Raw genomic sequence first — 13,102 nt, forward strand, 5'->3', positions numbered from 1 at the left:
CCACATCCACATTCATACATCCACTTCCACATCCACATCCCTTCTTTTATATATACATCCGTATTCACATCTGTGTACTTCCCATCTTACCCTTTCACATATCCTCTCAACCCTTTTCTCATCTCATTATTCACATTTACATCTATTTCCATTACATCACATCTTATCACATCCTTTTTTCATCTTATCACATTCATTCACATCCTATCGCATCCCATACACACATCCATTCTCATCCTATCTCAGCCCATACACATCTTATCATATCCTATTTTCTTCTTATCACATCCAGTCACATGCTATTACCATTTAATAGCTTTTTCTAGATTGATACCGATAATAGGACTTTTTCTAAATTTCAGCCAATTGCTTGGCCTAATTAAAGATTCTTTTTGTGACAACTAGTTCCGTATTCCTTCTCAATTCCTCAATTGAATTATATTCATTATTCTTCTTTTCATGGGATTTGTAGAAATTAATTCTACCCATATTTCCTCTTATGGTAAAATAATCATAAATCGAATTTATACTAAAAATTCCTCTTCTTCCCATTTAATTTCTAGGATCCCAATTACCATGGGAATTCCTCTTTTTTCATCAAATATTTCTTATAAAATAAATTCATTTAAAATATCCATTATTTCAATATGCTAGAAATTTCTCTTTGTCCATCTAAATGATGGAATTCCAAATGACGTAAGGATTCCTCTTTTGACATTTAAATGTTTCTCATAGATAAATAAATTTATCTAAAAATTTATTTTTGAAATTAAATGAATTATCCCATAATTCCAATATGATAGGAAATTCTCTTTTTCCCATCCAATGATGAAATTCCAAATGTAATGGGAATTCCTCTTTTAACATTTAATTATTTCTCATAGATAAATAAATTTATCTAAAAATTTATTTTTGAAATTAAATGAATTATCCCATAATTCCAATATGATAGAAAATTCTCTTTTTCCATCCAATCATGGAATTCCAAATGTAATGGGAATTCCTCTTTTAATATTTAATTATTTCTCAAAGATAAATAAATTTATCTAAAAATTTATTTTTAAAATTAAATGAATTATCCCATAATTCCAATATGATAGAAAATTCTCTTTTTCCCATCCAATGATGGAATTCCAAATGTAATGGGAATTCCTCTTTTAACATTTAATTATTTCTCATAGATAAATAAATTTATCTAAAAATTCATTAATTTTGCATAAACCTAAAAATCAATATTTCTATGATTACAATGAGAATCAATCAGTTTATCTAGGATGATAATTCCTAGAATATGGTAGGAAGTCCTCTTTTCATACTTTGAATGAAAATGTTTTATGTGTAATTTTTACAGAAATTTTACCATAGCTTCGCTGCTATTACTGATAAATCTCAATTTATTCTAAAAGAATGAAATTTAACATTATGGATATGATTAGAATGATCCCTAATTGGATTATTAACCCATTATGGATTGAATCATAAATTTTCATGAAATAACTAGCTTAAAAGCATAAAAAAGCCATTAATTTGACCTCCAATTAAACAAGCATAGACTTTATTATTGGATTAGGGAAAAGCTTCATGAGAAGCTTCATTTGGATTGAGAATAGGTCATGGGAATGACCATTCTTTGAGTGAGAGAGAGAAATTACATAAAAACCATTAAAATTAAGCATAAATAAAAATTTATGTATTTCCTTACTACCATTCATCAATTAACTTCAATATTATTAAAAAGCCATTCCAATTAAGCTTCTCAAGCTTGAGAGGGGTTGAGAAGAGAGAAACATTAAGAAATTATAGAAAAAGATCAAAATTCACCATTTACCTTACAAATTGCTTGATTCTTTGATCACGGTAGAGGTCCCCAACCAATCAATTGGTTTGGTATGTTGATGGAGCCACCAGTGGAGATTGAAGAAAGAGGGAAGCTCCAATTTCTTCAATTTGGAGAGAATTTTAGAGAATAGTAAAAAATTATCATTATTTCAGCATAATACTGGCATAGTATAGTTCTCATATTTTTTTACAAAGGGCTAAGGATCTATTTATAGGTGAGGGAGGCCTCTAACCAAGTCCAACTAACTTCTAGAATTTTCCAAGTTCAGTTTGGTTGAATTTGGACAAGATTTGGACCTAGTTTGGTTCCCTTTTTATTTGGTTTGATCCAAGAGAGAGGAGAGATAAAAATATCATAATATTTTTGAGTTTAAAACTCCACCCCACATGTGAATTAGGCGCCTCCTTGAAGGGACCCCTTTTCCTTACACATGTGTAAAAAATGAATCATTATACCCAAAATATCTCATTTTTTTTAGTAATACTCATAGTCTTTTACTAATAAACCTTGTACATAGTCAACTCTTCATCTTATGTGGGCATTTACTCATTTTTGGGTATCTTCTTTTACAAATTGGATTTATCTCCTCCACACACATGGATTGATCCTATTGGCCCATAGGAACCTTAATTGGACCATGATCTAAAAATTCTTGAAAATCTAGACCCTTAGGCTAAGGTCCTTTATACCTATTTCCAATTAATTCCAATTGCACATTGGAAAGTTCTTTTTGAATTTCTGTTTCAGGGGAACCCATTTTAGACACTAGGAAGATTTTTATATCCAAAAATATCTCAATTTTGGACTACCTCCCTCTAGACATTTTCTCTCTCTAGGTCAAAACAGGGTAAAATAGAATCTTTCTTTTATTTCAGAGAGAGAAATATTTATAAGATCAGAAAGGGAGATTCTTACTCCTGTATATCTCAAAAGCTGGGGAGGAGGAATCTTACATCCTACCCCACTTAAAAAACGCGAGATGTCCTCATCTCGCAAAGTATCGGACAACTCTTTCCCTTAAGATCCAACTTATTCTGGGGTTTCTTATATGCTGGTCAACCCAACAGAATCCTGGGATAAATATCCCTTATATAGAACTCATCATTAAATAATAATTCATTCAGATCATATCATTCATATCTTTAACACAATAATGGTCCATTAGACCAAAAAATTTCTTTCTGAACATTCCTCCACAGGAATTTCAGTCAAGCAAGTTCTCAATTTATCATCCCTTAACTTGATGCATCGGTCAAGTATTAACAGTAGCAATCTGACAGCATAATCCACTAATCTCATAGTGATTTGTCGAAGTCATTATCATCATTCCAGTTACGAACATTATCATAGGGACTTGTTCTATTCATCCTCATTGTGGTTTTTGCTTAGCTTAACGCTTTTTAACCAAAATTCAGGAATCATCTTTTTCCAATCAAAATCCAAATCAACTCATCAATCATCAACCAGAATTTTAAAATCATATCAACCACATTCGAATTCATCATCTGGATAGCATTTTTGCTTATAATTTCAAGGTCTTAGATTTACTCGTATATACTGCCAGTAAAGAGCTGCAGTTATATCCTCGGTATATACGAGTAGTCACGGTCCTTGGAACTATAAGGTAAATACCATCCAATCTAGGCCTCAAGCAAGTCAGGGATTCCTTGCAATTGCGGTACTTCCATCTGAAGACCCAATTACTAACTTATGAATTTCAGTCTGAATACCAATTTGCATGAATTTCATCACACAATTCCAAACTTTTACTGTTACTTCATAAATTTTTTGACATTTTTGGCTTCTCAGTTAATCCTCATTAGCCAATTTGCTCTGATAACAGCTGAAAGATCCCTGCCCCCTGCGCGCAACGGATTCGAGGGTGCTAGCAGTGGAAGTAGCACTCCTTGCGCAGTGCAGGGTCCTCTCACTCGGAGCCTCGCCCATGGATATCCAGACAGGAGACTAATCCCTCGGTTCTTCCAAAACCGAACCCGAAAAAAACTTCCCTTGCCCGGAAAGCACGGGCAATTCCTCCAGGATATTTTTACTCTAACGTAGTCAAGGTCATTACTAGCCAAACTGATCTGACCGAACCTATAAAGACACTCGGTCGGATCAAGGAAGAAACTTGCACTTGGATCATAGAGATCAACGCTTTTTTCCCATCGAGCGGCACAGCCGCGTTGATTCTTAGCCATAGAACAATTACTATCTAGGATTTACTTCATCTATCATATTATAATAGAATTGAGTCTCATTTTACGGATCCATCAGTCCATCCTAACCCCATCCAATCCCATGGGTTAGCCAATCGCCCAACCACTATAGTGATAGGATCCAATTTAGAATTTGGTTAGGTTTTGTCCCGGGTACCAGGGAAAAGAGTTCTTAGGCCCCCTAGCTGGATATTCATGCAAATTTAACACCAGTCATGCCACTTACACACCCAATATGAAATTGCCTTTTTCACAGATTCAGCCATCTTTAAAACAATCATTTAATGAAACCATAGTATCACTGATCACAATCCTCCAAAATATCCGGTTGAATCTTAATTTCCAATCATTCCTTCATCGGAGTATCTATGGCATCATTGGCAAACCAGAACGCTCACCATTTGTCCACTCAGGGGCCTTTTCAATAGTTCCTAGCTCATAGTACCTGGCAATATATTCACTTATAAAAATCAAGATGGAATCTCCGTTGAAGATCAGTAAGATCAACCAACAGATCCATATAAAAAAAAGCCATGGACTCATCCGTTGAGGACCAGCAAGGTCAATCAACTAGATCCATGCTTGGTTTCAGAAAACAAGTCTTACTCCTTATTCCAATATCGTCCACGACGCACGTGTGGGTATCTTCGGTGACCCATACCCCGAGCAGCGTATGGTCAGCACCCTCTAAGATCCTTCGCAGGTCACCTAGCGCTTCACTCATAGGCCGCGCTCTTGGTCCCTCATCCACCGTATCAGAAGCTCACCATTTAAATCGAACCGAGGCTGGTCAAGACCTCGGCCGACCTTGCTACGCGAGACGTCCTCCGTTGACTCTCCGTCAGCTATTGCAACTTTAGCAGTTAGGTCTCCACACGACCTTATTCACAAGACGGTCAAAATGCTTCCCCAGCATTCTTGAGATAAAACAGTCATTTACAAACAGGTCACAAATTCATTTTCTATAATGAACTCTCGTCTTTCCACATTATCCCTCATCAGTCCAAATTTAATTCATATGTGTACCCATTCTCATCCAATCACATCATTTTCCATCTCATCACATCATATTCATTCACATCACATATCATTCATTCACATCCCATATCATTCATTCACGTCCTGATTCACATGTCATCACATCTCATCCATTCACTCATATTGACTTCACATCCTTTCACATCCACATTCGCATTCATTAATCCACCTCCACATCCACATTCATATCCACATCCATACATCCACATCCACATTCATACATCCACATCCACATCCACATTCATACATCCATATCCACATCCACATCCATACATCCATTTCCACATCCACATCCATATCTACATCCATACATCCATTTCCACATCCACATTCATACATCCACATCCATACATCCATTTCCACATCCACATTCATACATCCACATCCACATCCACATCCATACATCCACATCCACATCCACATTCATACGTCCACATCCACATCCACATCTACATCCATATATCTATTTCCACATCCACATCCATATCTACATCCATACATCCACATCCACATCCACATCCACATCCACATCTACATCCATACATCCACATCCACATCCACATTCATACATCCACATCCACATCTACATCCATACATCCATTTTCACATCCACATCTACATCCATACGTCCACATCCACATTCATACATCCACATCTACATCCATACATCCATTTTCACATCCACATTCATACATCCACATCCATACATCCACATCCACATTCATACATCCACATCCACATCCACATCCACATCTACATCCATACATCCATTTTCACATCCACATTCATACATCCACATCCATACATCCACATCCACATTCATACATCCACATACACATGCATATCCCTTCTTTCATATATACATCCGTATTCACATCTGTGTACTTCCCATCTCACCCTTTCACATATCCTCTCAACCCTTTTCTCATCTCATTATTCACATTTACATCTATTTCCATTACATCACATCTTATCACATCCTATTTTTATCTTATCACATTCATTCACATCCTATCGCATCCCATACACATATCCATACACATCCTATCACACAGCACATACACATTTTATCACATCCTATTTTCTTCTTATCACATACAGTCACATGCTATTACCATTTAATAGCTTCTGTTTCACATTGTGAAACATTTTTTACGTGTGAACCGGACTTCACGTGGTGGAAATTGAATTTTGATTTTTTTCCCGTTGAACTTCTATTCCACGTTGTGAAATACTTTTCATAGGTGACCCGGACTTCACGTGGAAATTAAATTTTAATTTTTTTTATTTTTATTTTTGTCACGTGAACTTCTGTTTCACGCCGTGAAACACTTTTCACGAGTGAACCAGACTTCACGTGGAAATTGAATTTTGATTTTTTTTAATTTACCTACTATTTCACGCAGTGAAACACTTTTCACGCGTGAACCGGACTTCACGTGGAAATTAAATTTTGATTTTATTTATTTTTTACCGTATGAACTTCTGTTTCACGTCGTGAAACACCTTTCACGCGTGAACCGGACTTCACGTGGAAATTAAATTTTAATTTTTTTATTTTTTATTTTGCCGTGTGAACTTCTGTTTCACGCAGTGACACTTTTCACGCGTGAACCGGACTTCAAGTGGAAATTAGATTTTGATTTTTTTTCCCGCGTGAACTTATATTCACGCTATGAAACACTTTGAATGCGTGAACTCGACTTCACGTGGAAATTAAATTTTGATTTTTTTTAACGCGTGAACTTCTGTTTCACACCGTGAAACACATTTCACGCATGAACCGGACTACACATGGAAATTAAATTTTGATTTTTTATATTTTTTATTTTTGCCGCGTGAACTTCTGTTTCAAGCCGTGAAACACTTTTCACGCCGCATGAACCGGACTTCACGGACTTCACGTGAAAATTGAATTTCGATTTTTTTTTCGCGTGAACCGGACTTCACGTGGAAATAAAATTTTGATTTTTTTAAATTTATTTTTTTACCCTGTGAACTTCTATTTCACGTTGTGAAACACTTTTTATGCATGAACCGGACTTCACGTGGAAATTGAATTTTGATTTTTTTTTTCACGTGAACTTCTGTTTCACGCTGTGAAACACTTTTCACGCGCATGAACCGGACTTCACGTGGAAATTAAATTTCAATTCTTTTATTTACCACGTGAACTTTTGTTTCATGCCGTAAAACACTTTTCACGTGTGCATCGGCTTCACGTGGAAATTAAATTTCATTTTTTTTAAAAAGCCGCATGAACTTCTGTTTCACGCGGTGAAACGTATAGATTTATTTTGAGTCCTCCTAGCTTCCTCCTTGGCTGGTCTAAGGTTAGACTTGTTCCTTGTCTTCTCAATAACCTTGGTCCATCCCCCTTTAACTTGTTTGCTTCCCTGAGGATCCAATAGCTCTTTAGTTTTATCTTCTCTCCTCTAGTTCTCCTCCATCTAAACTTTACCTATTTTCATGTCCCCCCCTGAATCTACTACCTCTTTCTCCTCAAGGATTCCGGGTGATATCTATTTTCATGCCCCCCTGTATATCTCAAAGGAGGATGACTCCAGTCGGCAGTCGACAGACGAACATTGTTTGTATCTCCTGGAACACAGTGTTTGAAACCCCCAAATCCATCGAAATTGATGTGGGGGACCTAGGGAAGATTGAACAAGCATTAAAATTTGGTCCCTTCCCTGGGGCCTACTTCAAATGTGGAGGTTTTGGCCACATAGCCAGATTCTGTGGATATACAAAATTGGCCCCTAGAGACGAGGCTAGATCCCTAAGTGGCGAAGCCAGGGAGGGAGACCGACAAGGACTTTAGCACTGCAACATGTCAAGGAAAATTGATATGTTTTATATAGTTATGGATAGGGAGTGTTGATATTATTAAATTTGCTTTAAATCTTTATGACTATTATATAGTAAAAGGGCACAAAATAGAGAGGGTTTCTTTAACCTTGATGAACTAAGCCATGCACTATGTAAAAGGACTTATGTAAAAGATGAAACCAAAATCCTTCTTTTGATGTCTAATCAAAAAAGGAGATAGGGTGGTTAGCTACCTTTCAGATAGGAAAAATAAGCACACAATTTTCTTTATTGATTGTTTCAATGAGCACAACCTACACAAATGCAATTCTATAGCAAGTTGTGGGTTAGAAACTTCATGTGTGGCGGGAGTGAGTGGATTTCATTAGCACTTGGGAGAAGATAAAACCATAAAGTGCATATTTTCTTATGATACCAAGGCCACCGTCAATAACCCATGTCCTAATTGTACATGATCCAATTACCTGCTTTTCTTTTAAAGGCAAAGGCACTAACTCCCATACTACATTTGCATCCAATGCTACCATCTCTTTATACATGGTATCTTTTAATTTTTTATTTCCAAGTGTCTACTCAAAACAAGTGGGCTACAACTCTTGTATTACTTTAACCATGTAAGCATAATGATGTGCTATATATCCATCATATCTTAATCTATCAATAGGGTATCAGACCCTTATAGACATGTGTACACTTGGATCACCACCATGTGTCCTCAAAACAACCTTGTTTCTACTTGCACTAGGAGTAACCAATGATAGAATGCCAACATCCTCATCAAGGCTCTACGTGATTAGAGCCACTAGAGTTATCATCCACATATGAGTGACATGTTTTGGATAGATTAGGCATAAAAGGTTAATCTACCTTTTTCTTCCCTACTTGTGTGATACATGTGTACGTACCTACATCTATCTCTGAAACCTACTTGACCATGGACTAACATTGGATCCACTACTAGAGAACTCTCTAGGTCCACTCAACACGTGATTGTTGCTCTACATGTGGACATCATCATTACTTCTTCCATTTGCATATTCAGTTGCCTTGGTGCTACTTATCTTATTAAAAAAACATCTCTACTTACTTATATCTCATGAGTGGTAGGGTTATAACATCTATAACCTTTCTATTCCAAAGTATCACTAATGAAGACTTATTTCTCTACTTTTAGATCCATAACTTGGTTCTCACTTCATCGAGTTCATGCATATATACGATACATCTAAACATTTTTAAGTGAGACACATCTAGTTTTATGCCTATAAATTTATGTTTAGTCATCATGCCATAAACAGTACAGTGGGGGTCCTATTTATTATGAAAGAGTAATTGCTACTACTTCTACCCAAAAAAATATTTTGGTTTATTCTTTTTAGATATCAAGGCACATGCTACTTCTGTAATGTGTCTATTTTTCCTCTCATGTGCATGTGTATGTTCATATGCATTTTGTTAACTCAGACCTATGAGAATGTAGTTTCTTGTGTGGTTTATTATACTTTCTCTCTGGCATCTTTCCAAAATAACAAGTCTCGCTTTAATTCTCAACATTTTGAGTTTTTAGTTGTGCTCTCTCTCTCTCTCTCTCTCTCTCTCTCTCTCTCTCTCACACACACACACACACACACACACACACACACACTTTTAATGGTTAAATCTTCTACTTCAATTTCAAGTGACTCCTTTGTGCATATATCTCTTTTCCATTACTTGTAATAATACATAGAAGAGGGAAATTTAAGTCCATATACATTTTGGGATGCTTTGAGTATAGTGGTCCCATGGAAACTTTAATTACATAGGGATACTGTGAATATAGCGGCCCCATGAAAAGTTTCATGTGGTTAAGCTATTGGAGTATTATTGGATCCATAAGTCATGTGTAGAGCAGATATGTGTTCTTTTATTATTCAAGAATCAATGCCAGTAAAGCGTTTGAAATTTGCTTGCCTAACCCTCTCTTACTGAAGCCATTCTCCATATCAAATATTCCATCCATGGGAATGGCTTGAATTGTTGGGGATGTGCTTCATCTATAAAATCTTGTGGAGTTTGGATGAGAACATCATTATCAGGGCTCAAAAACATGACAGCAGATAATCGAGGATGACTGCTCGATGCTCAACACTTTGGTATTTGCTATTGGTCCATGCCTACAAGAACAGCTCCATTAATATGAGGGATGTACAAGGAAACAATTTGCATCAAGGGTTTTACAAATCAAAATCACAATTCTCTAGCATATACATGAAGTAAACATGTACAAACAAAAGCAACCACATACACATCTCATGTATGCATCCTCTCTCTCTCTCTCTCTCTCTCACACACACACACACACACACACTCACACACACACACACACACACACATGTGTGTGTGTGTGCACGTATGTAGGTGTACATATACACACATGTACGTATACATATATGTGTATTTGCACATAAGTACATGTGTGTGAATATTTGTGTATGTGTGTGTAATGTGGGAGAGACAGAGAGCATATATGTGAATATTTATATATGTGTGTGTAATGTAGGGAGGGAGAGAGAGAGAGAGAGAGAGAGAGAGAGAGAGAGAGAGAGAGAACCTCAAATGTGTCTCCAATTTGAATGATCAATGCTCCCTTGTGAGGCTTGTTGACTGTGATCCACTCATTATCTTTTGTTCGCACTTGTAGCCCTCCAACCTCATCTTGATACAAAACCGTGATGGAGTTGGGGTCTGTATGGGATTCCACTCCAAATGTCATGGAAGGTTGGGGACATGGTGGATAGTAATTGAATCTAAAGGTGCCTTTGGGGTGGGGTTCATTGAATAGCCGAGCAAAGCTTTGGCTCTCCAAACCTAAGCTTTCGGCTAAAAGTTCACTAATTTTTCGTCCAAGTTCACCAAATGAGTATGCAGTCTCTCGGACAACCTCGCTTTATGAGACAAATCACCATAAGATCATTTGGTCAATGAATGTCTGATTATTTAGTACCAAAAATGATTAGGCTTTTTATGTAACAAAACACCACCATGAGTTCACTTATCATAAAAAATAAGGCGATCTAGAATGCCAGCTACTTAGCAAGAGTTTGTTTTTAATAATATTTTTGGAAACTAGTATATTTTGTTTTTAGAAATTTAGGCTTGGTATTTGACCTAGTGGTGAAGAATCCTAGGTCTCACTTCATTTTCCAAAACACTTAGAGCATCATGTTCCAACACACTACAAGCATGTTAATGAGAAGGGTTCTTATAGTCTGTTAAAGCTAGTAATTGTCTAGGGGTGGGTGGGTGTATATGTATGCTTGCTTTCAATGCAATGCAAGATAATAAAGCCAAGGTGAGTAAGTGCATAAGCATTACTAGTACTTAACTCGCACGTTGCTGTGGTATGTAAAAGACATTAAGAAGCAAAAACAAGAATGGAAGCCGAAATAGATAAGGTCAAATCAGGAATGAATACAAAAGGTCAATTTAAAGGATTAATATCCTCTCCTCTCCTCTCCTTGAGCCTTGGTTAATATCTAGTAGATAGACATTGCAAGGGCAAAAGAAAGCTACCGGGTTGCCGTCAGCAGAAGGCCAGAGTTTTGCCGGCCGACGTTGAGATCGGGATCAAACGTGAGGGCCTCAAGCCAAGGAGCTCGGTTGGCGGCCTCATGGAAGGTCCCCTCGTAACCCCGTGTTCGCCCGCCTTCTCTTTTTGGTCGGAAGGCAGAGCAAAGACACCGTAGGCAGCCTCCGTGATCTTGCTCAGAAGCTCCAAAGGTACCCCATGATTCACTACCTGGAAGCACCCCCACTCCTTGCACGCCTCGCCTAACAGAGCCACCAGCTTCTGCCGCCGCGGCGCCGGAGAACCGAACTCCGACAACGCGCTTGCGCCGCTGTAATCGTCGTATGCGACCCTTGGACGCTCTAGCTCCGGGAAAACATAGCGTTGAGGTACTACCGCTGGTCGCTGCTACTACTATTGTTTTTGAGGATGGAGGCAAGGTCCCCTATGACGTTGATCGCAGAGGGAGGAGCCATTACCGATGAAGAAGCCATCTCTCCCTCTCGCTCCAGCTCTCAACGATAACGAGTACATGCATCATCTAATATGAAGCCGTCCATACGCACCACGACAAACGGTGATCCTCGTATTTTATGTTGCACGACTAATAGGCATCACGACGTGCTCCTCAATCCTAAACACTCGCATGCTATATGCATGGCGTATAAATAAGGTGCTCCTCAGTCCTATACACCCCTAAACACTCGCATTCTATATGCTTTCAAACACCTGGTGATGTTTAAAAGAGGCACGCCATACTTTGTTCAATAACCGACTAGTGAGGGATAGAGCCGAAGACATAGGGCGAGTGGGGACGTGGCTATTAATTCACGTGTGCATGCTCAGGCGTGTGGTTAGTGTACCTTGTGCATGTAAAGCGTCAAGCCACGGGTGAGACGTGGGGGCTGGATGTCAATGTGGCTGGTGTGCATGAAGAGGTCTACAGGATCAAGATGATTCGGAAGCCAAGAAGCGCCCCCACGAGAGAATGAAGAAGGGACCTCGGATGCGAACAGGGTGCATCTTGATTGGGTAGCTACTAGACTGCGTCCGAATCCTCACTTTGTTCAACTAGCCAATGCCAAGGTATGTACAAGGATCCCTATTGACTTGGTAAGAAGGAAGATTAATATGTTTTCTTCATGCAGTGCGATCCTTTTTGTCCGAGTAGGCCATCTTTTCTAAAGTAGAATTGGGAAGATGGCTGCAAGAAGATATATTCATGAAAAGGTAGTTTCGCAGATATATTATCTTGGGAAGGGCTTTTTTAAAGTTTTATTCATAAAACGACAGTCTGTATCTGATCTTTTTACAAAAGCACCTTTGTTTATGGGTCCCAAGAGAACATCCAACGAGCATGCACTATTCCTGCAAGCTGAACCTCATCAACTAGGTGCACAAGCAAGTGCATTTGTATGTTTAAGATACTCACTTGAACTTTGTATTCATTTAAGTATCTCATAACATCATCTACTACTTCATCCAAGCAAGCAAGTCAATGTTGTGTTTACGTTGTGGATCTTTGAGAATTAAAATGATGTGTGATTTCCTTAGGTATTTCTTTAATTATGACTTTAAAAGCTCTATTCCTTTATCCCTATCTTATTCACTTACATCATTGAA

General features: G+C 37.8%; 1 protein-coding gene across 1 annotated transcript; it reads right to left on the reverse strand.

Moving 5' to 3' along the window:
• Positions 1-9,732: 9,732 nt before the first annotated feature.
• Positions 9,733-11,973, reverse strand: LOC147641791 (gibberellin 20 oxidase 3-like). The gene is made up of 4 exons (XM_086824237.1): positions 11,959-11,973; positions 11,485-11,810; positions 10,523-10,856; positions 9,733-10,085 (listed from the first exon to the last, which is right to left on the reverse strand). The coding sequence occupies exons 1-4, from the start codon at positions 11,971-11,973 to the stop codon at positions 10,011-10,013; spliced, it is 750 nt and encodes a 249-aa protein (XP_086680363.1). The 3' UTR covers positions 9,733-10,010.
• Between the last annotated feature and the right edge of the window lie 1,129 nt (positions 11,974-13,102).

Source organism: Cibotium barometz, chromosome 1 (assembly GCF_041138505.1).
Source record: "Cibotium barometz isolate CiBa-2024 chromosome 1, ASM4113850v1, whole genome shotgun sequence".
NCBI classification, from domain to species: domain Eukaryota; kingdom Viridiplantae; phylum Streptophyta; class Polypodiopsida; order Cyatheales; family Cibotiaceae; genus Cibotium; species Cibotium barometz.

What these genes read in the sequence shown, in the direction of transcription:
- LOC147641791 (XM_086824237.1), bottom strand. An exon ending in CTTCTGCTGACGGCAACCCG is followed by an intron (nt 10,857 to 11,484) that starts GTAGCTTTCTTT and finishes TGTCTCATAAAG; the next exon opens with CGAGGTTGTCCGAGAGACTG. An exon ending in AAATTGGAGACACATTTGAG is followed by an intron (nt 10,086 to 10,522) that starts GTTCTCTCTCTC and finishes CTGTTCTTGTAG; the next exon opens with GCATGGACCAATAGCAAATA.